At 27.7% G+C, this 27,961-nt stretch overlaps 1 protein-coding gene across 2 annotated transcripts; it reads left to right on the top strand.

Annotated features, from left to right (window-relative positions):
• The first annotated feature begins 2,726 nt into the window (after positions 1-2,726).
• On the top strand, positions 2,727-27,599 carry LOC129960577 (programmed cell death protein 6-like). Of its 2 annotated transcripts, none has more exons than XM_056074068.1 (8): positions 2,727-2,949; positions 3,287-3,352; positions 3,823-3,884; positions 6,934-6,978; positions 16,863-17,021; positions 18,329-18,438; positions 19,482-19,582; positions 27,169-27,599. In XM_056074068.1, exons 2-8 carry the CDS (start codon positions 3,303-3,305, stop codon positions 27,176-27,178), a joined length of 537 nt encoding a protein of 178 aa, XP_055930043.1. In that variant the 5' UTR covers positions 2,727-2,949; positions 3,287-3,302; the 3' UTR covers positions 27,179-27,599. The 2 variants fall into 2 exon arrangements, with proteins under 2 accessions (XP_055930043.1, XP_055930044.1); XM_056074069.1 differs by having other exon boundaries at positions 19,482-19,586.
• Positions 27,600-27,961: the final 362 nt, after the last annotated feature.

The raw sequence follows: 27,961 nt of genomic DNA, 5'->3' as shown, positions 1-27,961 counted from the left end.
AAAAATGTCATGTGACTGTTTTCATTTGCTTTGCTACTAAGGTAATCCACTTGGAAATTGTCAGACTTAACTGCAGATGCAATAATTGCCACTTTAAAACGCTTTTTTAGCAGAAGAGGTGCTAGTTATTCTATATGTTCTGATAATGCAACTGATTTCAAAGGGGCCAATTCAGACTTAAAACGCTTGCAAAATTTGATTGGTAGACCTCCGGAGTCACTAGCTAATAACTTAACAACTGAACAACTGACGTGGAAATCTACTCCACCAAGATCACCTAACTTCGGTGGCTTATGGAAGGCGGGCGTTAAATCTTTTAAACACCATGTAAAGACAGTTGTTGGTAATGCGCGTTTAACAATTGAGCAGTTTTTGATTAATGTTATTCAAATTGAAGGTATTCTAAATAGTCGCTGGCTGACAACTTTGTCATCTGATCCAAACAGTTTTGACCCCAGGCCATTTTCTAATCGACCGTCCCATAAGTAACATTTCTGAACCAGATTATTCAAGTCGAAAAATTAACCTAATCACTAAAATAGATATCACACAATCTCTTCTATTCCAAATTTTTAACATCTAGTGAACAGAAAGATGCATTAATATCTTTTATAATAAATATAAAATGAATAATAAAATTTAAAACCTGTTCAAAATTCTAAAAAAAAAGTGATTTTTTAACAGTAACAGATCACTGAAAGTTAATAATTAAAATAAGGCAATTCACAGAAATGCTAATTAATTTCTTATTATTACGATCTTGTTTTTCCTAAACACTCTATTTTAGATCAAAATAACATTTACAGTTGCTGAAGAAAAATATTAAAGTGAAAGAATTTATTTACATATATCTAAACATAAAAAGGTGTATTTTGTTAAAAGAACCAGTTTCAGAAGAACATGCAGGAAAACAAACCTCCATCCTTCCTACCTGTATTTTTTAAAAATTTTATATATTTAAAATAGATAAGATAATAATATGATGTACACAATTTAAACATTTCAGGTAAGTTCAATTTTAACTATACAAGCATAAATTTCATTAAGCGAATTTTGATTGGAAGGATAATTTATTAGAGTAAACATAACTGTCAAATGCAATATATTTTAAGAAATAAATTTATCTCTTAACTTAAATACACAAATATAATAGTTCAAGACATCTGACAACTCACTTAATTAAAAATCTTTTACACTTCTTGGTATTTTTAAAACATTAATTCTTGAAAAAAATTAAAAAAACCTTTTGTACGATTCTTCAGAATTAATACATGCTTAATGTCAACTAGATCCATCTGATAAATCTCACGTAAAACTATTGTCAGCAAACAAGTTAGTCTTCAAAAAAAAAAAAAAAAAAAAAAAAAAGATGAATAATCCATTTAAATGGATAGAATTTTCAAGCATATTTAAATTGTTATTACTCTGTGTTATAATAATTGCTACAAATTAAAGTTATCAAAATAAATCAAATTTTAAATAACTATTAAAATATCAAGCTAAATTTGGCAGAACTGAACAACCCAAGCATTAAAAAAAAATTAACAATTATGTTTTTTTTTTTTTCAGCAATGATCAGGCAAGAGTTCAACTACAAAACAGCAATTCTGAAGCTGATTGTTCCTAACAGCAATTTAATAGAAACTGCGATTTTGACTGGGTAAAAATTAAAAAAAAAATCTCACACAACTTATCGATAATTTTGTGCTGATTATTTGATTCATTCACTTTAAAAAAACTAAAGTTATTTCTAAATCAAACTAAAAAAAAGCGAAATTGTATTTAGAGAGCGCTAATGCTGTTACTACTAAAACACATATGAACATAACCAACTTAGTAAAAATAAATAGGAATAAAAATAGAATCAAAAGTAAATGAAAAATAAAAAAGAAGGCATGAAGACTTTCTCAAGGGTCACCCTTAGGGGATTCAACACAAGGAATATTTTTCTGTGAGGGGTCTGACCGCAATATTGAACTACTGAAATATAGAAACTACTGCAATATTGAAATTTTAATAAAAGAAAAGCTGGTTCACTTATAATCTTTTGACACAAATAAAAATAGACTTTCCGTTACATATTAACTAACTCAATAGATGGTGTTGAGACCCTCCATTTATTTATTACTTTGAATTACGTAGTATTTCTAAGCAGGAACAGTAGAAGACTCGGGAAACAAGAAAGAACACGATGGGACACTTTATTTGGTAGATGTTTTACCTGCTACTGGTATGTTCTTTCCTTTTTGTTTTAATAATTAGTTGTTAGTGTTCTTTTATAGTTTATATTATGTTATTGTAATTTTCGCCTGAATTGGAGGTTGTATTTTTTGTAATTTGTTTTATTTCTGTAAAAAATGGTGTATCTCTTGGGCCTGAATTTCAGGGGATTTTCGGGTCACGAGGGGTCAATAGTGTTGGACAAAAAATCAGACCCCTCACAGAAAAAATCCCTTGTTTTGAATCTCTGCTTGAGGGTGACCCTTGAGAAAGTCTTCAGGCCAGATTCTTTTTTTTTAATTTTTTATTTACTTTTGATTCCATTTTCATTTTTATTTTTTATTTTTAGTAAGTTGGTTATATATATATATAATTAGTTTTAGCTACTACTTTTGCAAAGGGGTCACACTAGAGCCTCATACTAGCGCTTCTGTATTCGTCATTGGTTGGCTAGAAGCGCGTCATGAGTTTCTCCAGTCATTAATACGCATGCGGATGGTATTCAGCAGAAACTGTGTAATATGTACTTAGGTGCTTGTTTCCGATAGAAATATTTGTAGGTGATATAAACAAAGTGTTTGGCTGGCTACAGTACGACAGAGAAAATTTAAGTATATTTTTCTCTGTATTAAGTGAATTATATATCTAGTATCTTCTATTTCTAAGTACAGAATATTACACATTGTGTTCATAATTGCTTGATAGAAAAAAGGAGGTTTACTGAATTCGGTAAGAATATTTGAATTCATATTATTTGCGGCAGCATTTGTCTCTGTTTTTTTTTAATTGTATGGATTAAGTACATGAAAAATTTTTGACTAGCAGATGAGCTTATTTGTGTAACATGTTATTTTAGTATTTTTTATAGCATGAAAAATTGTTAAAATATTTTTATTTTACTGTATTGATGAGCTGTATTTTCTTGGACATTAGGTAAAGCAAATGACACCTCTGTGTCTTTTTTTTTTTGACAGGACCAAATATTTCTTTTATGCATGACTGTTTTTTTTTTTAACTGCGAAAGTTCTGTAAAAAGTTTTTTTTCCCTATCTCTCCATTCACTTAGAAATTACTCAAGAATCATGGCTACTCCTGTACCTGATAGACAGTACTTATGGAACATTTTTCAGGGGTAAGTATGCATTAATTATATTAATGCAGAAATTGTTGAATAAGAAATGATTGCATTGTAAGACCTAGTGTAATAGCATTTATATACATTTTTGTCTTGGAAAATAAAACATTATTGCATCACTTTGTATGTGTTTCTTAAGTAACATTCCATTTTGTATACATATATGTTAACACACTATTTAAATGGTTTCCATATGATGAGAGATGAGATTTGAATTATACTTTTCTTCTAATAGGACTGTTATTTTTTTAAAATCTTATAATTTTATTGATTTTTCATTTTTAATTTTAATTGAATTATAGAAAGCATAATAGTCCAATAATTAAAAATCATTGGAAGTATTTATTATTCACTCTGTATTTAATGACTTAAAAACTTTTGTGCAATTTTAAAAGGGAATGTTATTGAACTTTATGTAATTAAGAAATTTTATGCTTATTCAATTAATTCTAAGCTGTATTTTTCAGAGTTGACAAAGATAGAAGTGGACAGATATCAGCCACAGAGCTACAAACGGCTCTATCAAATGGTAAACAAATTATATATATATATATAGCATAATTTTGGCAGATGTGTGACTGAAAGGGAGACAAATTTTGAATAAACTTAATTTCACCATGGGAGGGCAATAATGTGTGCATGGGGACGAAAATGTTTCTTCACAGGAGAAGGCAAGAGCAGAGTGACTGAAATTTTTCTCTTCAGTGATTCATTCAGATTCTGATAGGATTGACATATGCTGATTTAAGAAAGAGAATCTTGGGTATCTTTGAAAGGAATGTGTAGGTTTTGAGGATTTGTATCCGTTCACTCATAGCTTGGTAAACAAAGAATCAGCAATTTTTTTAGAGCACATGTTAGAAATAATTAAATAAAAAAGTGAGATTTCGATCAAGAAATAACAGAAAATTTTAGAATAATGTAACATGGTCTAAGTTCAGATAAAAATGGAAAATTAATTAAGATTTATATTAAATTTACAGATTTAATTGTGATATATATACATAGTCAAACCTCGTTGATCAAGCACCTCTTGTAATGAATGATTCACATAGCAAGCAAAACAAAAATTTGAAAAAATGACTCCCTTAATGAATGTTTCATAAAATGCGTGGTGAGGAAATGTTTTGTCATATATAAAATCTTACCTATATCTCAGTTATTAGTCTTGTCTTAGTACTTGTTCATTTTTTTTAAAAAGTAGAACTATAAGATATGTAGTTTATTGAATCATTAAAATAAATTGGGAGACACTTTGGTAAACTTTGTGGTTTTCCTACTGTGATATGAGGGAGAATTATTTCAATAATATTTTAGCCCAAATGCTAGCATAGCTAGGAACTGATTACCAAGGAACTTATGTAACTATATTCTGTGTCACAACAAGAAGTTATGGAGGAGTTTTTTTTCCTAAGAAAAAGGAGATAACAGTAGAGAAATAAAGGAGATGCTGAAAGAAGCATGGGAAATTGTTGCATCTTGTGTTGAGAAACAGAACTTTAATAAAGCAGTAGTATGTGCACTACAGATTTGTTTATTGATAATGCTATGTTTCAGTTTTTCCAAATTTTGAAGTTTAGGCAAAAACAAACGTAGACAACCTTCTGGTAAAAGAAGCATGTATTATAAATTGCATTATAATAAATGTGCATATTTTTTTCAGTATAGAATGCATTATCCTGTTTTACATTGATATATATATATATATGTAAACATAATTTCTGAAACAGAATTGTGGCTGGTGACTGGGAATATACTTTGAATTTTTACCTTTGTTTTATTTCATTATGGGAGTCGTGATTTATGTACAAGGGGCGCAGACAAGGCACATCTGTTTACAGCACGATACAAGAGCAGATTAGCTTAAAAAGAGCAGAAGATAGCATACAAGAGGCAAGAGAGAAAGAATATTTCCCCAGTGCTTATATACCATAAGATTCTGATATGGATTTCTTACATGTGTCGATTTTGATAAGGGAAACATAGGGATCTTTAAAAAGAATGTGCTTGCTGGACAGGAGGCTCCACTCGGAGCCTGTGAAAGTGCAACTTCAAGCATTTTTACAAAGCTTCTGTTGAATTAATTAAATAGAAAAAGTGTAATAGGAATCAGGAAATAAGAGAACATTTTAGAATGAAAATATGAGTTAAATTAAGATAAAACTGGAAATTAATTGTTTAAATTAGATTTTAAATTAACATTATTACATTGTACCATAAATAAGAACTACAAACTGCCTTTAATACCTAGAATTTCATTATCTTGTGTTTCTTCAAATATCTTGTTTAGATAACAGTGAAATTATAATTAAAGAATCAGATTATTTTATTTTATTTAAATATTTTCTTCAAAATATAACATGTATCTTACTTTTTTTTCATTTAACTGAAATTTGCATATGGTAATATTGGTCATCATATTTTTATGGATGTAGATATTATATTTTTACCAAAATTTTGTTAGAATTGCTGTTATTTTAATGGGAGACTAATATATTTAGAGCTTAATATGATTTTTTCACCTCAAATCTTTGTCAGTGGTTTAGAAATGATGAATGGTTATCTGAGCTTGATATATATATATATATATATATATATATATATATATATATATATATATATATATATATATATATATATATATATATATATATATATATTACTCTCTTTCATATCAGATAAAAATAGAAATTATGTCTTTAAAAAATGACATAAATGCACTAATGTTTTGTCTCCAAGTCATCTCTAAAGAATGGTATACAGAGTATCTATGCCCTCTGTCATTATACCTCAGCATATTTGTAAATGACAGTAAAATTGAAATATTAATTTTCTTCATTACAATACCCTGTAAAATTGCTTACTGAAACATTTATAATTCTTCTATAGCTGCTACATTGCTGATTTGTTCTGTCACTTCAGTCTTGAATATTTTTGTTACTGCATTTTATAATGTTGAGGATAAAAATTGATAAGTAATGTCTCCAATAGATCCAAAACTATTTGTATAATTTAATACATAAAAATTGTCTAATCACAGTATGTAAATTACTCTGTTTGACTTTATAGGTATAGTTATGCATAAAAGCATTTTTAGGAACAGTTTGCAAAGTTTTCTTATCACAATATTTCGTCAAAGTTTTGCATTTACCTATTTCTATTCTTGTGCATTTATATTAAATATTACCTGCTACATAAATACTTCATGGTATATCAATTTTGTTGTATTGTTTTTTTATATAGGAACTTTATGGAACAATGAAAGCCAACATTGAATACTTATAAAATGATTTAAAATGTTATTTTTCACATTTTTTTTGAATAAATTATGCATTAATAAAACTTGTATTTTTTTTTTTTTTTGTTGAAGTACATTGTTTAGTTATAATTTATCTTCATAATCAGTGCTAAAAACAGAAAAAATTATTTGAAATTTAATGCATTAATCATTAGATATTTGCACTGCTTTGTTTTTATATTGGTTATTGAAACAGGATTTCATTTTTAATTCTTTTGTCATTTATTTACATATGATGCTATATCTATTATTTAGATAGTATTGTTATTTATCTTTTTAGGAACATGGCGTCCTTTTAATCCTGAAACAGTGAGATTGATGATTGGTAAAAATTGTTTTTATTTCTTGGGTATTTTGAATGTATTGTGAATTCTCTTTTAATGATTTTTGCATTTAAACCAAATTTTTAAAAATATATTATTAGTAATTTCATCTAAATTTTAAATCTATGAACTTATTGTTGGTTATAATTTAAATGACTTTAAGGATTTTCTCTGAATAAGAGAAGTCTTTTAATTTAGATATATACTTCTTTGTATTACATCTTAAAATAACATAGAAAATATATAAAGTATTAACAATTCATAATAGGAAAGTCGCTTTTTAATGCTTAACATTATTGGATTTCTTATATATCTGCAATTATGGTCAGTAACCAATTTTACTGCTTGTCCCAAGCAAAAGGAAAAACTTTTTCCTTATATTATATAAAGTTATAGCATATAAGTGTGCAATTTGTTTGTTCAGTCAACATAGGATAAACAAAAGGATGATTAAACACATAAAAGAGCTAAAATAGTGAAAGATTATTTCTAATTTATAAATAATTACTTATCTGCGATTAATAATGTTAAATATAAAACAGTTTTAAATATTTAAAAATCTTTCTAGTTTTTTGAAACTTATCGACATTTTATGAGTTACCTCATAGAAGTTTAGTTTGTGATATAAATTTATTAAAAACTATATAATGTACTAATTATATAGTTTAATTATAATTAGTTGGTTTTATATAGTTTTACTAATTAATTTAGTTTAGCTATGTACATAGTGCAATTAAAATATCCGTAATCTAACATGTTTTTTACAGTTTTCACAAATTTAAACATTTTATTGCCTTTGCATGCATTTATTGAGCATTGCAAAAGGATCTCACAAGTATAAACTTACTCTGTTGGAAGCAAAAAGTTTGGGAGTTTGATTAAATATGCGTTTTCCAAAGCTAGCTCCTCAGCCATATCAAAAGTAAAATCATGAAGGGTGAATTTTTTTTATTTCCAACCGTCTCTTTTTAAATTATCCAAGCATTTATTGCAGCTAGATAAAGAATATTAAATAAACTTAAATTGGCCTGTGTCTAGATGAGAATTTTGCTGAGTATTTTGTGGCCATCTGGTCCAAAACGTCAACTCCATATTATGCGAGATTGTAAAATTTCACAACTTTGTATGTTTTTTACCATTAGATATGATTTTCCATTAGATTTGATTTTCTAGGAAAAGAATGTTTTTATTCTTTTTTCCTTTAAAAAATGTGAGCCATATATTGTCATGCTTAGCAGTCTTACTAGAATAGAGCTCATATCTTGTTATTTTAGATGAATGAGATACTTTTTTCTTTCAACACTTTATTATGCTAGTTATTATTCCTGTGGTCTTCATTTTTTCATTAATATGAGCAAAATAAAGAAATTATTTATTGTTGGGTTTCTTCTATTGTTGTAGTAATATTCTATTAAACAAACAAACAACAACAAAAAACTGTGTTCGTCCAATATGTTTCCAATTAGGCTTGTTTTATCTTTGCTCAGTAGGAATATCTGTTCAAGAAATATTTTGACTGCACGTCAATAGTGAGCCAAAATTTTACACGAAACTTATTGGGCCTTTTGGCATATACTAAATAAATCTGAATCAAATCTTCATGGAAAACAATTGTTCATCTGTTGTTACATCTTCATGTACTTAATAACACATCTAGCAGTTTTCAAAAAAAGTATTCCTAACACCTGAAAAAAGGGCAAACATATGTATTCAGGGTGGCCAGCTGACCAGGAAATCCGGGAATTGTGAGGGAATTCCGGGAGGTCAGGAAAAATCAGGGAGAACTCGAGAAGATTTATTATAAAACTGGAATTTATTTTATAAATCAGTAATTTTTATCGAACATGATAATGTGCGAGTATTTTTTCTATAAGTAGAATAAAACATTGTTGACAACTAATGAAAATCAAATTTTTACTCATAGTCTAAAACAGACTATGGAAGAGAAAGATTTACTGCCACATCTAATTTATTGCATTTATGTATAAATATATAATATTTTCATCGAAAGTTTTTGTTCGCTTTTTTTTCAGAACGACCACTTATCGGCATGATTAACGAAAATGGTTTTGCATACTGCGGGAAAAGGGAGCCTAACTAAAGCCCACTCTTGATTCTGTTATGATTGTAAGCTTTAATGGACCTCTTTTTTTAAAAAAAAATTGTATATGGATCTATTCCCTCTTCCCTTTTTTCCCTTTGAACGTCAAATCGATTGTGTGTTACGAGAGCGAAAGTATGAATTATGTGCATTAATATTTATACCTCTAAAACATTTTTCTGTTTATGCAATAAAGAAAAAAATTGATAAGGGCCAATTTTCCTCTTTTTTTTCTCTATTTTATGGGTTAAGCAATGAGCCAGTGTGCAAGTGATTTATTTTTATTACATTTGCATGTTGTTGAGCTAAAAGTCGATGCAATTTTGATTTCATTGAAGAATTTTTGTTATTTTGATGCAGAGATTTCGTTTTGTAATTGTAAATGATTTTTTTTTCTTAGTAAAATTATTGTTCAGTTCTGATTGGCATGTTGATAAACAGTATGGATACTGGAAATCCCACTGGAAGGAAGCAAATCCATACATTCTGTAGCACTCCACCATGTGCATATATTTTTGTGTTGCATTTTTTGTAAGTAAATTTGGAAAACAGTTCTGAGATATGACTGGTTGGCTAAAAGTCGGTTTAGATGGGCATGTATCTCCTAGTGTTGTTTAATGCATTTGCAGAAAAAGGGATGGGTTTTACATAATTAAAGCTTATCTGAAATTCAGAAGTTAAAATGTTTTTTTGGAGAATAAAATTTTTATTTTACATTGATTTTAGTTAAAAGAGTAGAAAATTTTTCAAATAAAGTTAAGAAAATATTGTAGTAATTAAAGAGAATAAAATAAAGTGACATTGTCTGAGGATATTGGAAACATTTGAAAATTGCCAGGGAAATTTGTTAAAAAACCTGGAAATGTCAGGGAAATTCAAACAGCAGAAAAGCTGGTCACCCTGGTGGCTTTTTTTTTTTTTTTTTTGATTTATTTGATTTCATCAGGGTGCGCAGTGTCATGGAAAGTGTTTAAAAAGTGTTTAAATTTGGAAACCATTTTTGAGCACTTTAAAAATTCTTAATGTTGAAAACAGGTCCTTAAAAGGTGCTTAATTTTCACAAGAAGTGCAAAGACAACATTTTATTCATTTTGTTTCTTCATACGAATATGATAATTTGAAAGCATAGTCATAAAATCTTATTTATCAGATGTATCAAGGAAGAAAACCAAGAAAAGGGAATTTGGATTAGGAATCCAGGGTGAAATAAATCCAAGGGTGCCAACGCATATTAAGATAATGCTCATGAGACTTTTTTTCGGCTCCCTGTATCTTCAACAATGTGCATTGTTGTTTATTGAAATACTGGAATGCTTATCTAGAAGGGGCAATATGAAATTTGTACTGTGCCATACTTGTTGTGGCTTGAATAAGATTCATTTTTTTCTTTTAATTTCTCAAGCACTAAAATTTTTTTGATGATATTGAAGGGTTTATTTAAGATATACCTAATAAGTATGTTTAACCTTTCATGTATTGTTAAAGGAGAATATGCAGATTGGTCCGATCAACGTAAAACAAAAATACAGCAGGATGAATTTGGTGCGCCGAAGAGATATATTGAATTTGGTAGAAGCTGTTATAAAAACACTTGTAGTGAAGCCTTTTTAGTACGTTACGCATTCGACCATCATTCTCTTTAATATTCTGTTTTGGAACAATCCCTTCGATGATTTATTAGATTGATTTTAGTGTGCTGTACTGAAATCTAATTCATTGTGGTGTGTAGTTATGTTGATCATGTGAAATCAAATATGATAAGATTTTAACTTGAAGCCATAAGTTTTCAATGATCGTATTTTCTTTCACGGTGTACTTTTTAAATGACCCCATCCATTTGACAATTATTTGTTGGACCAATCTCACCAAATTTTAGTTTTTACCAAAGAAAAAAAGAAACTGCTAGCTTTGGTACTTAACATTTTTAACAAAATGAAATAAACGTTTTTAAAAACTTTTATTTTTCAGAGTTTAAATACTATAATTTTATCACGATTTTTCCTTTTGTTTTTATAATTTTTATAGAATTTTTCTCCCAATGAAATCTTACTTTACATATAAATGTTTGACCTGATTGTGAGAGTAATGTTCAAAATAAACCATTGAAGTTAGGAACATGAAATTTAGAAAGTTATTCTTGGTTATTAGAGGCCCACTAAGAATAACTGTTTAAAAGTTTAAATAAAAATTAAAAAAATAATTTTAAGGCTTTGTCACCGTAACGTCGAAGATCATCACAAAAAATTATTTTAAAGGTTTAAAAAAATAGCTTTTCATTGATAAAAACTTTTTTGAATGAATGCCTATTATTATTATTATTATTATTATTTTTTTTTTGTTTTGGCAATTTTTGAAAAAATTAGTTTTGGACATAATTTATTTACAATAATTTTTATTATGATGAAATTCAAAACAATGTCATTGCATCTTTAAATCATCATGTCACATTATTTTACCACTGTTAAAGTCATGATAAAAGGGGGTGGGGTGGGAAATGCTTTCCCTGCTTTTTTTTTAAACTTGAGCATTAATATAAAGCAGAAAATATCATATGCTTAGAAAATACACAGGTTTACATTTGTGTACATATACAAAGGTGCTTAATTTTTTTTGGCTAAGGTGCTTGAAAGTACTTAATTTTTGCAGCTGTTTCAAACTACACATCCTGTCATATCAAAGTGCAAATACTTTATCATTTCCAAAAAGTTGTTCCTAATCATTATCTGAATGTAACTTTGCTTAGATTTTTGCCATAAATTCAAAACAGATACACATTTTGTAGTCAAAACTTACTAGTATACAGCAGTGAAGTGAAAATGTCTGACTCATTAAATAACAAACACTAATTTGGATTTTGAGATTTCTTAAAGGCTTCTTCAGTATACTGCATTACTTATTTTGCCATTAATTATTTTTTTCTTTGCTTATAAAATTGGTCCAGCTATTTCTCGTGAAAGGCTCTGCTGGGAACGTCTTTGTGTAACATTTGACAAAATGCTTCCATTTTTCCAAACATAACCATCATTTGTTTTTTCTTTATCTTTTTCATTTTCCACATTTGGATACATCTTCCTTACTTTCGAGTTTCTTGACTACTTTTTCTACTACCACTGATTTCACTTTTGGCAACTGTACTAGCAGCTGGCATTGAAATATTTCATGAATATATTCCATATCAGATGACTTGTTTTCATTGATTGCAGTGTTAAGAGAAATTCTACTTTTGTCCGATAAATTAGATGCACTTTTGGACTGAAATTTTTCAGCAGGTCCAATTGCTGATTTGGAATTATGTTCAGAGATTTTCAAAAGTTTACAACATATTTTTAATTTTTTCTTTGGGTAAATAAAATTATTCAGAATTAAATGAAGTTAGGTACATTTGTATCTGTTGAATGGCAGTATTTCTAACACAAAAGAAATGGGCAGTCAGATGGCATACAAAAATTCCTAGTGAGCGTTTTACTCCTCCCTACACTCTCTTCTCCTTGCCTGCCAAATCATTTCCGCTTCTGTGAAATATTCAATTCTGCCTGCGACAAGTGCTGCTATTTATGTATTAGTATATGAAAAAAGAGATTAAAAAAAAAAAAAAAAAAAAACACCCTAAAAAGTAAAGTGAAAATGCATTTTTTTTTTTTTTTTGCATACTGTCAGAATGAATCGGTAGCCTTTGTTGTAGGTATACATAGTAATCTTGACAAAAATAATTATTTGAAATGAGCAAGAGTGAGTTTATATAATATTCACAAGCTTTTAGAAAATGTCTAAAAATATAAAAATTATAAATAAGAAAATAAAAAAGTAAATTTAGTGAAATTTTATATCCAGTAAGAATGACTCTATCATAAATATAGTGTTGAAAGATATTTGTGTGATTCAGTATATTGCTGAATCTTTAATTTCATATATTAGAAATGCTTATCATGCATTAAAAAAATTCAGATGTATTTATTTTAGTAGTAATTTTTTTGGTTTCCAATAATGTTACATATTTATTAACCTATATACTAAGTTTTGTAAGGGTAAGAGAGGGTGGGAACTGTACTTATCATTAACCCCTTTTTTCCTTCTACACTTTTTAAAGTTTTAACTTAGTTTACTTTCAATTTTTTTTATTGCCTTGGCGATCTTACTCTCTTTTGATCCAGCCTTAACTGCAGACCTCTTTCTTCCTGATAAAAAAGATTATCAGATGGGAATAAATCAGAGTTAGTTAGGAACTCTGGACTCTTTTTGAAATGAGAAACACCATCTAATATATGTTTGTATTTTTAAATTCATCTCTGTACTTGGCACACCAAAAAACATAAATAATGAAGTGCTGCACATGACGAAGTTAGGTTCTGTGTCATCTGCAAAATAGGCTGTAATAACTAACTCTTCTCTCTTATTTTATCACTTTGTAACTGGGAACACATTAGTTAACTGCTGGTTTCCCATATTAATATTTGAAATGGTCTGTAGGTAGGTTTGATAAATCCCTAGATGTAACAAAGGAAATAAGTTTTAGATGTGTAAAAGTGTGTACAGTATGTAAAAGTTTTAGCAGTGAAGGAAATAAGTACTTAATACCGAATTTCTTTGGAACTGAAATATAACGCTATTTTTGTGCTTAACATATATATTGAGCACATAATTTTATTAAATATAATAGATAATCCAAATTAGTACAGTAGAGTCTGAATTATCCAACCTGATTGGGGCAATAATCTGTGCGGATAGTTACAAAAGACCAAAACTTCTAATTTGGAGTTCAATTTTTTTTAAAAAAAATATATCTGTGATCCAGAGATAGAACGATTTCTTGAAATCTCACAGAAAGGAAGCATTTAAAGCCCCAAAACTCAAAAGAACATAAAATATCGTTTCTGGATATGTATATTTTTTCGATGCCTCATTGAAACCTGCACTAAGTTAGCATCAACTCTTACTTTATTTCTGTTTCAGTTTATTAAAATATCAACTTTTCAAATCTTTATATCTGTTTTGTCATCATGAGCCATATTCAAGATTATTATACAAGATTTTTTTTAATTAAGTAAGAAATAAGGTTTCTTGCTTAAAACTAAGGCTAATATTTTTGAAACCTAGATAGAGATGAACATATCGCTTTTCCTTTTGATGGGAAAAATTCGCGTGAGATTCTCCCCCTCCCCCTGCGCCTGTGACAGTTATAGCCAATATGAGACCTTTGCTCAAAAATGATTGGTACAATTAATAACTGTAAACCAGATATAGTTTCTCAGATTTTGACGATAATTTTTCAACAAGCCATTCAGTAGTATCATTTGTGGTATTAAGAACTTGCTATGGTCCATCTTGCTTGCTTGCTTCCATGATAAATTTCTAGGTCCAACATATAAAAAAACTTTTGTAGTAGTACTGATTTTGTTATGACATTCCTCATTTGTAAATTTCTTACAACATATTTTGTATAGCAACAGTTATTTTTTGCTGCTGTGATCATGTGTTCATTTTTTATTATTGTTTTTTATTATTCTGCTTTCGCCTTTTCCTCCCAAACGATGTAAAACATAATAATTTTCATTTTTCTTCATTAAATACTGTATTATTTATATTTTTCTACGTATTATTAATGTTACTTAATAAATGCCATTAGCGGTTTACCCAAAACACTTAAAGCCGATAAATTCTTTTGGCTTGCTTCCCATCTTCATTTTCTGTCTTGCATGTTTTCTGGTGCCATATGTGTTGCTTCTCTTTAACCCATATTGGACCACTCATAAAGACAACTATAGGAAAAAGCGTAAATTTTTAAAAACATGATCAATGCAAGGTACTTACTCATATCAAACAAAAGTTTTTTTTTTTTTTTTTTTTTTTTTAAATTGATATTTTTTAAAATACAGATTGTCTTATAAATAGGACGAATGGCCAATACACTTCCAAAAGTTAAAAAGGTTGACTTACCTTAAAAAAAGATTTTTATGAGTGCAAGCCCGAGAAACAGTTCAACATTGAACATTTTGCAAATTTTAATGGGTTTTTTTTCCCTTGCAAGAATTTAACTGACATCTCCTTTAACGACCATCTGGATTTCTTATTAAAATGTGCTAACAATTTAGAAGATGGGGTTCTTTGTTATTATGCAGCATAACCTCCTTATCTAATTTTGTTTCTCAGAATTGTTTCACCGAAATAACGTTATTATTGACCTGCGAAATGTTATTAAATCCTATGCATCGTTAGGGGGAAATAGTTTAGAAATTTTCCAGGCTGCGATGAGGGCGGTTTCAACCTCTTTATTGATGCCGAATTGTCATTCAAATGTAGGTATCTTTTGTATCATTTCCTGGACATAGCGTCTTTCACTAAGGATGTGCCGGTGCCCGGAGCATTTTTTCACATGATAAAATGTGATAACCACTGTAAAAAGGGGTGCTTATATACTTTTTGATATCACTTTCGCTGACATCAAAAGAATGATCATTCTTCTGTATTGCATACCGATTATTTTCTGTAACTGTATGCGATATCATATTATTAGCCGTCATATGAAAAAGTTCAACAAGAGTTTTTCCTGACATCTGCAATATATTGATGAGAGCGAAAATTCTGATTCACATTTTTTCCATTTAGGTGATTTTGTATTAAAGTTTCTTCTCAGATATTTGCAAAAACCTCTATAGCTCCATCAGTATCTTGAATTTCAGGATCACCACATGTTTCTACCGTATTACAATTTGTGATAGAATCGTCTATTTCTTCTTCGTCATTGACCGCGTCTAGTTCCGGCGGAATAAGTATCATTTCAGAATCATCAAACTTTTCATCAGATAAAGAAATCATATATCCAAAAGCTCCTCAGCTGTTAGAAATTTTCTAACTATTTTACATTTTCAAAAATGACCAGACTTACAACTACAAAATAAAACAACTGAACTAATGGAAAGATAAGAAAATACTAAAAGCAAGTTTCACAAGCGTATGTGTAATAGCATACACAAAAGAACCAATCTGGCGAAGGAACACTGGGTTAGATGAAGGGTTTAACGAAGAAATTTGAGAATATTTCTTGAGCTTTAAATTTACCCTTTAGTTGCTCTCCGTCTGCCATTAAAAAAAAATACTTTAAAAAATATACATTGTTCCCTGAATTCAAGGAATGCGATCTAGAAGTATGTGCGATTAAAAAAAATTGAGTATCGGACCATTGTCTTATTTATAGGACAATTAGAAAACACGTGTCAAATACCTGTAATTAATTTTTCATGGCTATTTTTAATGTTTTGAACAACACTGATGATCTAAAAAAAATTATATCTTTGTCTAAAAAATTTAATATTATTTAATGGGTTAAAACTATAATACTTTTAAGGGTAAATTTAAAGCATTTTTTAATTAATTTTTTCTTCAAATTCCATTTTCCAGCAATTTATTAAATTTAGTCTATTTATAGTAATATAATACACGTTTTATGCCAATTTTTATTTATTTTATTTTATTCACATTTAATTCAACTGTCTTGGAAATAGGACAACTGTCCATTATGGGTTGAAATCGGTCATAGATCGGACAACTTAATTTATTATCTAAAAATTAACCTTTCGTTATTTCAAGTGGCATATTTGGTCTCTCATTGAAGGTTTTTTTTTTTGTATTTTACTATGACTGCTTTTCTTTTAATGTTTTTACAATTCCAGTATTGTTTGTTTCGTTATTTATATAAAATTTAGTAAATTAACAAATGCTTGAAATTCTTTTGAAAATTTCAATTTTTTATTATTATTATTTTATTGTTTAATAAATTTTCTTTTTTAGGCATGTTTGATAGAGATGGTAGTGGGACAATAAATTTTGAAGAATTTTGTCATCTTTGGAAATATATTACTGACTGGTTGAATTGTTTTAAAAGTTTTGATAGAGATAATTCTGGAACTATTGACAAAACGGAATTACAAACTGCATTTTCTTCTTTTGGTATGTGAAATAAATTAAATTAATTTTTTAAATCCATATTTGAACAAAAAAAAAATGATGGTTTGAAATCTTAGTTATAATAACCAATCTTATGAACCAAAAAATACTATACATATGTTTAAGATCAGGGCTTAAACTGGTCATCAGGGTTCCAAATGATTCCATTATGAAAAAAGATGTGAGGTAGTGGAAATAAGTAATAAGACCTACTTTTTTATATTCTTCAACAAGCGAAAGCTGTAGGATGGTTAAAAAAAATCTGTGGCTTAAAAGATTTCATTAAAATTTGCTTAGTAATTTTTTTAAACTTTAAATTTTCTTTTAGTTATTTATAAATATTTTATTTTTATTTATGTTGTAACTTTAGGGTTTTTGCAAAATTTTTCTGACCGAAATTGGGAGAAGAGAGCACAAAAAGTGAGTGGCAATGAGAAAAGTTTAGGAAGCAGTGTTTTAGACTATTGGATACAGATCTTTTCATATCAATCTACTTACATTTAAACATATTGTTTATTCTTATTAAAAGAAAGAGAAACATTTAATGATTTATTTGACAAGAATGCTTAATATTTAACCTTTAATTATTTATAAAATTGCACCAGAAATAAATTTTGTGATTGAAATATAAACTGCAGTAATAATATTAATTTATCCCCCCCCCCGGATTTGTATTTGATATTTTCATCTATGTTTATTTCTCTGAATAATGATGGACAGAAATAAGAGTATCCACTAATATAGTAAATATAAAATAAAGCTGATTGATGATTTCATTGTATCATTCAGATTGAGTATATCATATTATTGAATTAAAAAATTTTTTTTTAAGAGTCTGAGATTATTTCTGTATCATCTATGATTTATATATAAATCTTGAAGATTTTGCTTATCTTGTATAATCTTTAAGATTACAATTATGAAAGTTATTTGAGAAATTTAGAAGCATGTTTTTTTTTTGGGTTTCTGTATAAAAAGGAGGGAAAAACTATTAAAGGGTTTTATGTTAATTGGTTTCTGTTCTTTCTAGCTCATTTTATGTCTGTAAAATGAAGTACGTAATAGGAACATAAGTTGCTTTACTTTGAAATACAATCAATTTCTGCACAAAAATCTTTGCATTAAGAAATTTTTTTGAATAATGCCTGCTTTGTGTAGCATAATTCATTAAAAATTTCAGATTTATAATATTCTGATATTATTTGGCATTATTTGAGTTAAAAAAAATGTTTTATTATTAGGACTTTGAATCATTTAAAAAAGATAGTACTTAAAAAATGTAATTAATCTAACACAATAATATTTTGCAGGTTTTCGTCTTTCGGATGCATTTTACGATCTGATCGTGAAGAAATTTGATAGAAATCAAGCAAATTCTATAACATTTGATGATTATATACAAGTGTGTGTAACTTTACAGGTAATTTTTAAGTTTCTTCCGAAATCAGATTGCCTGTAATATGAATATAAATATGTTGAAGCTAGATTTTATTGAAGTTTAAAAATAATTATTTTTATCTTAATGTTTCTGATAATTTTAGATTTTAAATTAAAGCATTTTCGTAATCAGGGAGCTGAGAAAAAGAAGAGATTTTTTTAATACTGTTTGACTTTATCTTTTGCTCCCTTATGTCAAGTTTAACTTGGCATTTTGAATGATGCATCATTTTCACATTCTTATTAGATAACGATTAGTATAAATATAATCACAAATTCTCAGGTTAATTTTTGAGAATTAAAACAAATCAATAAACTATATTTTTAAAATTTTTTAACATTAAAATGAATCTTTACATTCATATGTGTATAATAATACATAGTATTACTTCTTTGAGTACAAAGGGTTAAAGCATCACTCGCAAACGTATTTTGAATAAAAAGTAAATGCATTTTTAAAGTAAAAATAAAAAATAAAAAGTAAATCATCTTTAAAAGAAAATTTAATAACTTAACTGAAATTAATTTTTATATCAAAAAAAAAAAAAAAAAAAAAAAAAATTAAAATTACCTGCTTAATGCAATTTTTAAAAAATATTGTACTTAAATTTGTCTTTTTCATTGTTTGTGCATATGTTAACATTTTTATGTCAACCTTTTGCATAATATATCATTGTTCTTACCTTTATTTAAATATTGTATAAGAAAGTTAACAAATTTCTTCTAAGTTAGTTATTGACAAATTAATCATATTTCTGGCATAATACATTTTTTATATGTAAATTACCTAATATTTTTTGTGATATTTACTAAGGATATTTAAAAAGAATTTAGAAAAATTTATTTTTATCTTATAATATCATTTTTGCTGTTGTCATTCTAAATGTGCGCATTTTGCATGGAAAGATTATATGCAATGTCGATTTTACTTATTCAGAATGCAGTTTGGTTAATTTATCATAATTTTCAAAAAATCACATAAGAATATTTTTATTAATTGTCTCATTTTTTAAAAAAATTCTGCAGTCTTTAACAGCTGCCTTCAGAAGCCATGACAAAGATATGACTGGTGTAATTACTATTGGATATGAAGAATTTTTAATGATGGTGGTTCGGACAATGTTTCAGTAAGTATGTATCGAAAGTTCTTTTTAATTTCATATATTTCTTAGGTTTTTCTTTTTGCAGTTCAAACTTAGAATGATTTAAAATTAGTCTAAATATCTGTCAAAATATGAGCCTTTTAATTTTAAATGCTTTGTTTTTTGAAAATTTCATTGCTTAAATCTAAAGGAATAGGCATAGGGTCCTTTTCCCACTAAAAATATATACATAATTTGAATAAATGTTACACTAACATTATCGGTGTTTCACGATTCAAAATAATTAATACAAATGTGGAATCTTGTTAGTGATCGAAAGTTGTTTGATTCTAATTAATTCAATTTCCCTCTTTTTCATTAAAATTATGATTTTATCATGCATTAAAGCAATGCTTTTTCATGTTTCAATAAATCATAGCTATTGTTACTTGACAACCGCTATTATCATCTGATTATGGAACACCTTGTATTCTTATCAGATGTTCACTCTGTAGACTAGTTTGCCAGCAAATGGATTGGTTGGACCTTTCTTCTTTATGAATATTATGATTAATGATTTTTATTTGACTTTACATCTGGAATGTATTATGTCATAATTTAAGAGATGCTTGAGAATGAAGAATAGTACTTTTTGTTGGATAGAATATCTTCACATTACTGTTATGATGTGAGTGACCTGTCTTGATGAATAGATGGTTCTGATGAAGAAATAGCATTGCACTTTTTCACTGAATCTCATCTCTGTGAATTTTTCCTGTCTAAATACCATGAGGAACCACTCCATTTCATCCTGACTGGATTTGTATTGTGTTTCAATGATCAAGCTACTGTAGAAAATATTATGTGAGATGTGAACCGTATAAAATCTTTCCTTTGTATGAATTTTATGCCAATCTCTTCGTAGATGGGGTTTTTAATCAGCCACAAAGTCCATTATTGTGCTTCTTAAAAAAAGATGAGAACCTTCTTATTTATTTGATAGCTTCTCATCTTTGTACTTGCAGGATACCCCTGGTGAATTTAATTTTATTTTTTAAGGTACATGAGACATACAGTTTATAACTAAAGATCAATATCCTTTGATGAAGAACGTGCAAAAATTGACATGCTTATCGATTGACATGCTTAGAACCATTTCTAGTTCCATCCGTCGATTTTATCAGTAATCCAAAACAATTCACTATTTTTTTAATTTATGAAACGTAGATGGCAGGAATTGAAAGATATAATTGTTATTTAAAGTGATAACATGTTTTGGATATTCTCTTTTGTAACAACAAATTTTTAAACTCTGGACAAAAAATTTCTTTAGTTGATGGTGCCTGTTTTCTAATTTTATTGTCAGCATTCTAATTTATAAATATGTAGTTATTTGCTCTTTTTTCTTTCACATTGAAATGGTTGGATTTTGATGAGAACCCATCATTGTGTTTCATTTTATGATTTTACCAGACACGATAAAGCTCCGCTAATTAGTACATTTTAATGTTATAAATTACTATTTTTTCACTGTAAAAAATCCTCCACTTTTATTTTTTATTAAGTTTTTTTTATCCCTTTAATGTTCCCTTTGCATAACATTTTATTCTTAGATTGTACTGATTTTCGCTGTAGTTGACATAATGTTAGAATGTATAGAAAAGAGCAAGTTCTTGCATTACAGGTTGTAATGCTAGAAAGGAACGAGCAGCTACATAACAGATGAACAATATGCTGTCTTTCTCCAAAAATAGGATTTAATAGAAAAAGTCTAAACTTGAAATTGCAGGATACTTACTATATTAGTCTTTGTTAAAAATGTCAGCCAAATGGCTGCCATAGTTATAGATAGACAACTAATCAAAGCGCTGATGATACTCATGGGAACATTTGATAAATAAAACTAATTAGGATATAAAGTGTTCATTTGATTTAAATAATCATATTTGATCCTGAGATGATAGCAAATAGAAATATTTGTTCCATTGAATGCAAGAAATGAATTATGGGAGACTCATAGTGTAAGAATTTTACAGCTTTTTGAAACGTAAAGAAATTGGATCGCTGAAAATGATGATCCAAAAATGGGGATCACACTAGAACTTCAATCAACAACTAGACAAAGAAAATGCTAAGAAGGGTAAGTACAAATCAGGTCACCATTAATGCTGGGCCAATTTTCGATTTATCGGGGGAAAAAAAAAATCGATTTTTTTTTATGCCAGTTTTCGAAAAATATTGATCTATCGAAATCATAATCATGGATAATAGTTCACGATGAATCGCGATTCTATAAATCGATATTCACAATTTGCGTTTTCGATTTCGTTTTGGTTAAGATTAGTGTTTAATTTTGTTGCTCACCATTCTTATAGACATTCATACATAATTTTTGTTCATTTCTATAAATTCTGTCGTTTTCTAATATATAAAAATACTTGTTTTTAAGTATGCCATTTTGGAATGAACTGTTTTCTGTTCCCTAACTGAATGATACCATTATGGGAAAAATAATTGCTGTTATCAGAAGTTTGTTGACTGCCTTTTGTTTCATTGCTAAATATTTCAGAAATAAAAGCAAAAATGATTAATTCAGATTAAATCCACAATTTTATTCGCAGCTCGCATTTTAACACTCAAGCGTATTCGCATTAAAAAAAAAAAAAATCCGTCACTCCTCCCATTTCGTCTGGTGGCTGAATTGCTTGCTGAACTACTTTCAAAATTAGTTTGAATGTTCGATCAGTCTTGATTGAAATTCCAGTACTTTATATAAATATATATAACTTGCGGTACTCGATTATATTAAGTCCCATCAAAGGGATCAGATATGGCAATATGTTGATTTTTTTTTCAATTCCAGATTTGCAACAGCAAGACAGCCTTCAAAACACCATTTTTATACATGCTGGTGCATCACCTCACATTACTCATTCAACTCAAACTTCCTGAAAGCTTCATTTTGCACAGTCAATGTAATAACTCGTTATTTTCAAGCAATTTGGTTATCACCATTGCTTGATTTCGCATGATACGATTCTTAGCTACATGAGTGCGTGTTTTTTTTTTTAAAGACATATATCAGATAATCTCTGCAGGACAGTATTATACTTCTCCTTCACTGAATCACAAAAGGCACTTTACATTATACATTAGAAAACATAGTTGTCAGAATGGGATGCGTGCTAATGGACGGCTCATTGCGCATTAATAATGCCGTCTTTATTTATCAAAGCAAAGGGACATATTTTTATTTTTCTCTGTTGACGCTGATTGTATTACATAACCTTACTTCCCTTCCTCACCCCCCCCCCCACCCAATGTTTCGAGCCATAGATCCGACTCTAGGGTTTTCTTGATTTAAGAACCAGTCGCCTTAGATATTGATTCAGCGTCACATTTGAAGAAAATTAAAACTATTTTTTTCCCCCAAGTATTTCACTGAGCGCGCCACTCGTATTATATGCTTGTAAAATTATATTTCATTAGGAGATATAGAACGGAATCTTGAACTTTCTGAACAGGCGAACTTTAATTATAATAATCGTATACATTTTTTTCTTCTGTTATGTAAGTTCTTGTTAACATCAGTTCCATGTGTTGTTTTAATGCCTTATAAAAAACGTATTTTGTGTTGCAAAAAGTTTTTCTCTTAATGTTAAAAAAAGGCATCATATAAATTTTATTTTCCATATATGAAATTATACATAAAATTTATATGATACTTCAAAGAATTTGTTTAGAAACATTATCTAAAGCATGTTTGAACTTCATGTTCATTAAGCATTGATGATGCTTAATATGTATATCTACATCATTTTGTTTTAGCTTGCACTTTAATTAAATTTATATTACTACAGCTTATGAAGGGAAATATGTTACAGTGTAATATCACTTGTAATTGAATCATATAATTAAAAGGTAGGTGTTTTGTGGCATGATTGTGTTTTTTAAGATGTTTTTTTGCTTACTTAGCTTTTTAAATTTTAAAATCCATATTTTTGACTTAAGTATACTATTTTTCTAATTGTATATACTCTTTTCATAGAATGCTCTTAGTGAATGATAAAAAATGTCATGAAATATGTTAAATTTGGCATGACGTGTTAAAACTTCTTAGCTTTGTGTGTATTTCCTTTATCATTTTTAATGGTTTTATCTAATTTTAAAATCTTGTATTTTGTGTTCTCTCTAGTGATATTTAATTAGTTGTTTAAACCTTCTCTTGACCATTTTATATGAAAAAATAATTTTAAAACTTGATTAATTTGAAAGAAGACATGATAAACTTTCCAAATCAAGATTCTATTGTGAAAATGGAGAAATTTCTGTAATCGATACTATTTCTTTTTCTTAAAATGCATTTAAGAGTGTCATATTCCTACTATATGTGAAATTTATATGCAGGTACATATTCCTACTGCATACTAAATATAGTGAATCTTTTAATACTAAAAGCTGAAATATGTCAGGCCAAAATGTTAAAAATAAACTTAGCAAACTTGAGTCAAATATTTTTTGGAGGATGGGGACGTGCACTTAAAGCAGTTTTCTGACGCCTGAATTAGTTTTAATTAATCAAAAATGAAGCGAAATTTCTATTATTAGTGATAACTTCTGAGAATTTTATCTCACACAAAGATAGTTGTCAAATATATCATCTTAAAATTCAAAATTTTTGTAGTAAGTTAAAATTTAAACACTCCTCTTTTTACTGATGTGCAGTTATCTCCAAATTAATAGTCTGACTTAAATTTCAATTTAAGTCAGACTATTTCTTCTCTTCATCAAACCTTTGAAGTGTATATTTTTTTTTCTTTCTTCTGTTGTCAAGGGATATTGTATTTCATCTAACTTTTTAAATAAAAAGTTATACTTTACTCATAAACAATTAAAATTTATCAAGTAGTTTTATATCTTACAAATAATAGATTCTCTTTCATTTTATGCATAAAGTAAATTTTATTTCAGAATTAGATTTTTCATGTCAATTTTAATCATGAATTTCATAAAAATTCAAAATGTTCTCATTTGTGTAATTTTAGTTTAATTTCTTAGTTTAATAATTTTTCATACAGGATTTTAACTCATAACATGCACAAGTACTTTCTTATAAAAGTTAAAAAAAAAAAGAGTCAGTATTCTTTTTTGTTTGTTTGTTTGTTTTAATGATTATAGTATAGAATAATGAGTTATTTTTTTAGCTCAATGAAAATGATTTATCCGAATATTTGATTTTGCTCAATGAAAATGATTTATCCGAATATTTGAATAAGATTTTCTTTAAAAACAACGCATATCAAAAGCTATTGAAAGATGCGTTTTCAAGTGCAGTGCTAATGTTAAGAGGGAAAAAATGTTATTCTGATATGGTTTCACAACGAAATAAATACATTCCAACACAAAAAATAGAAAAAAATATCCGCTTAATAGCAGTTTTTTTTGTTCACTCGTCTTCCATCATTTAATTTCTGTGTACTTTTATTATTAATGAATGTTATTATCGGTTTTTCTAATTCGGCTTAATTTACAACAATTATAAGAAGTCTGTTAGGCATTTCAAATCATTAATTTGTTGTTTGCTGATTGATAAATTAGGTTGGCCGACAGAAATTTGATATTTCGAGCTTATTTATGTTGAGTAAGAATTCACATTGAGTCAGGTTTATCAAATATTATTCGTATGATTTGATATTATTAGAGATATATTGCTATTAAAGATATATTTGCTTTTGTTTTTATTAATAAAAGTAATTTTTAGCGTTCTTGATTCTTTTATATTTGTGCACGAAACTTAGTAGTATGAATCTAAGAATTAATCTAGATAACTAAGTAAATAGAGATATTAAAATGAGTTCATTTTGAAGAAGTTTTATTTTAGTTCTGAGGAATGAATTAAAAAATACTTTTATGAAATTCAAATTATTTCAAATTTTGCACCCTCTTATTGATGGCGCCCAGGGCACTTTCCTTCTTGTCCCACCCTAGTTATGCCACTGTATTTATACATAAATAGTTTTAGTACTTAATGTATTTTTTATAAAACTGAGAAAATTTTCAGAAAATTTGGATTTCCCTAATAAGTTGAATCCCTAAATAGTGAAAAAAATTCTGAATTTTTATTTAAAATCATTTTTATTATACGTAAGAAATTTTTAAAGACATGTCATGCATTCTTCCTTTCCTTTTTCATTCTCATATTTAGAAATGTCTGTAAAAAAAATTTCTTTGCTTGGAAATAACCTACCCATCTAGAATGAGGTGTGGCAGAGTTATAAATTAGTAAATAATAATAATAAAGGTATTGTATTATAAATAAATATATAAAAAATATTTTTCATGCTGAGATAAATTAATTGAGGTAAGATAGTTCCAGTCTTAATACCCTTTTTTTTCATTTTTTTTTTTTGTACTAGATAATTTATATACTTTATTTTGGAAAGGAAAACTCAATTGCAAAGAAAGTTTCTGTTACATAGGTTTAAAAAAAAATCAAGTTTATTGTATGAATAATTTTATTTAATTAAAATAGATTTTTACTCAGGTACCTCTCTCCACATGTATTGAAATAACTTTTAGTGGTAAAATAATTTGTTTTCTATGATTTCTTTCATCGGAAACGAAATTTGTTTTTGTTTCTTGCATATTTGGTTGCAAATTTGTATCATATTGTCATTGGGCTGTTCAAAAAGATGGAGGTGTCCTTGAATGAATTGTGACAAATTTTCCTTCTCAAAAATACTTAAATCGTGAATTATTTTCTTCCCTTAGTTTTAGAGTTTTTGTGCATTAAATTGTGATACTCAAAATAACAAGATTCAAGCATAAAACGTTCACAAATGTAATAAGAGAGCTTAAATTATATGCAAAAGTTAATTGGATTGGCAATTATAAAAATATTTAATAACAACAACAAAAAAATGTTGTTAATGTTATGTAAATTGCTTGGGAAAAAAATCATTTTTTTTCCATAATGCTCTTTTAATATTTAATTCAGACATTTGGAATGCTAATTTATAAAATCATTTATAATAATAATGCTTAATATATTATTTGCATTAACACTTTGGATATAAATATTTAATAGCATTAAAAGCTTTGTTTATCAATCAGTATAAACTTTAAATAAATCTCAGTTGCTAGATGTATTTGCTTGGATTTTAAAAACAAAACAAAAGCTTGGATTTTGTATCCAATAATGACGAAATTCAAAAGGACGGGGATATTTTTTAACTCCGCCTAGTATTATAAACAGCGGTGGACGATTATATATTTGGATTATTAACATTGTAACTATTTTTTCATTAAATGCTTTTACAAATATCATAAATTCTTCTGTGATGATTAGTATTCAGATTTTAGGGCTTAAAAATATTAATGAAAATTAATATTAATTCTGTTTCTATTTTTGAAAATTATATTATTCGCTTGTAGAATATGGCTTGCACGATTTTGTTAAATTTGTGGCTGTTTAGTTACAAATTCGTTTGAATGAATTCTCCTGAAGTCTGCAATAACTTCAATGTTTTAATAATTATTGATGATAATTACAATGGAAGAAAAATAATATTAAAAAAATGATATGTTGTAGTATAATATATACTAAAGTACTTTTTTATTTTCTGTTTCAGCCCAGTTTGATATGTTTATAAGTACTTTAACTTCCACTCCAGTCTTCATAATTGATTCCAGCTGGTGAAACTTTTTGTTACATCATTTTTGAGCAATTTCTTTTGTTGAATTGCGTATATTTCCATAAAACTGTTTTTTTTCCCGCTTGTTTTGTTCTTCAGGAAGGATTAAATCTTCTGAATGTATTTGTTTCCATTTATATTGTACTATTTTAAATGTTTTATTGATCTGAAATTAGATGTGAAAAAAAAGGGTACTTTTGTATTATAGTGCTTGGCTTATAAAAATAAAATGAAAAACTGCTTTAACATCATATTGCGGATTTATGATAAATCAATTCTGTAAAAATTGTTAGAATACAGATAAAGTAATTTATTTTTATACGCATTTCTTTAAATTTTTAAATTGTAGAGTTAAAATTATTCATGTCAATTCATATTGCTGTATCTGCTTTTCACTGAAATATTTTTTTTTGTTTTCATATCTACAAATAAAATCTTTTAATTACTCTCATCTGAATGTGTTATGTTTTGAATTTCGATTCAGTAGATTAGTTTTAAACTCATAAATGTAAGGAGTTTCAAAGAACCTTCTAAAAGATAAACTGTTTTCTACTCAACAGCAATTATAGCTTAATGTATTAAAACTCGAACTTAAGATAAACTCAAAACTATAAAAAAGTAGTAGTATTTTAAAAAATTACAGAACTCTGAAATGATAAAATTAACGTCATGTGCATCTTTACGCTCTTAAAATAATTTGTTAATTGCTCGAACTCCGCTTCACTGTCAT

This window comes from Argiope bruennichi, chromosome X2, assembly GCF_947563725.1.
Source record: "Argiope bruennichi chromosome X2, qqArgBrue1.1, whole genome shotgun sequence".
Lineage (NCBI taxonomy): Eukaryota > Metazoa > Arthropoda > Arachnida > Araneae > Araneidae > Argiope > Argiope bruennichi.
This window is presented reverse-complemented; position numbering and strand designations above follow the sequence as displayed.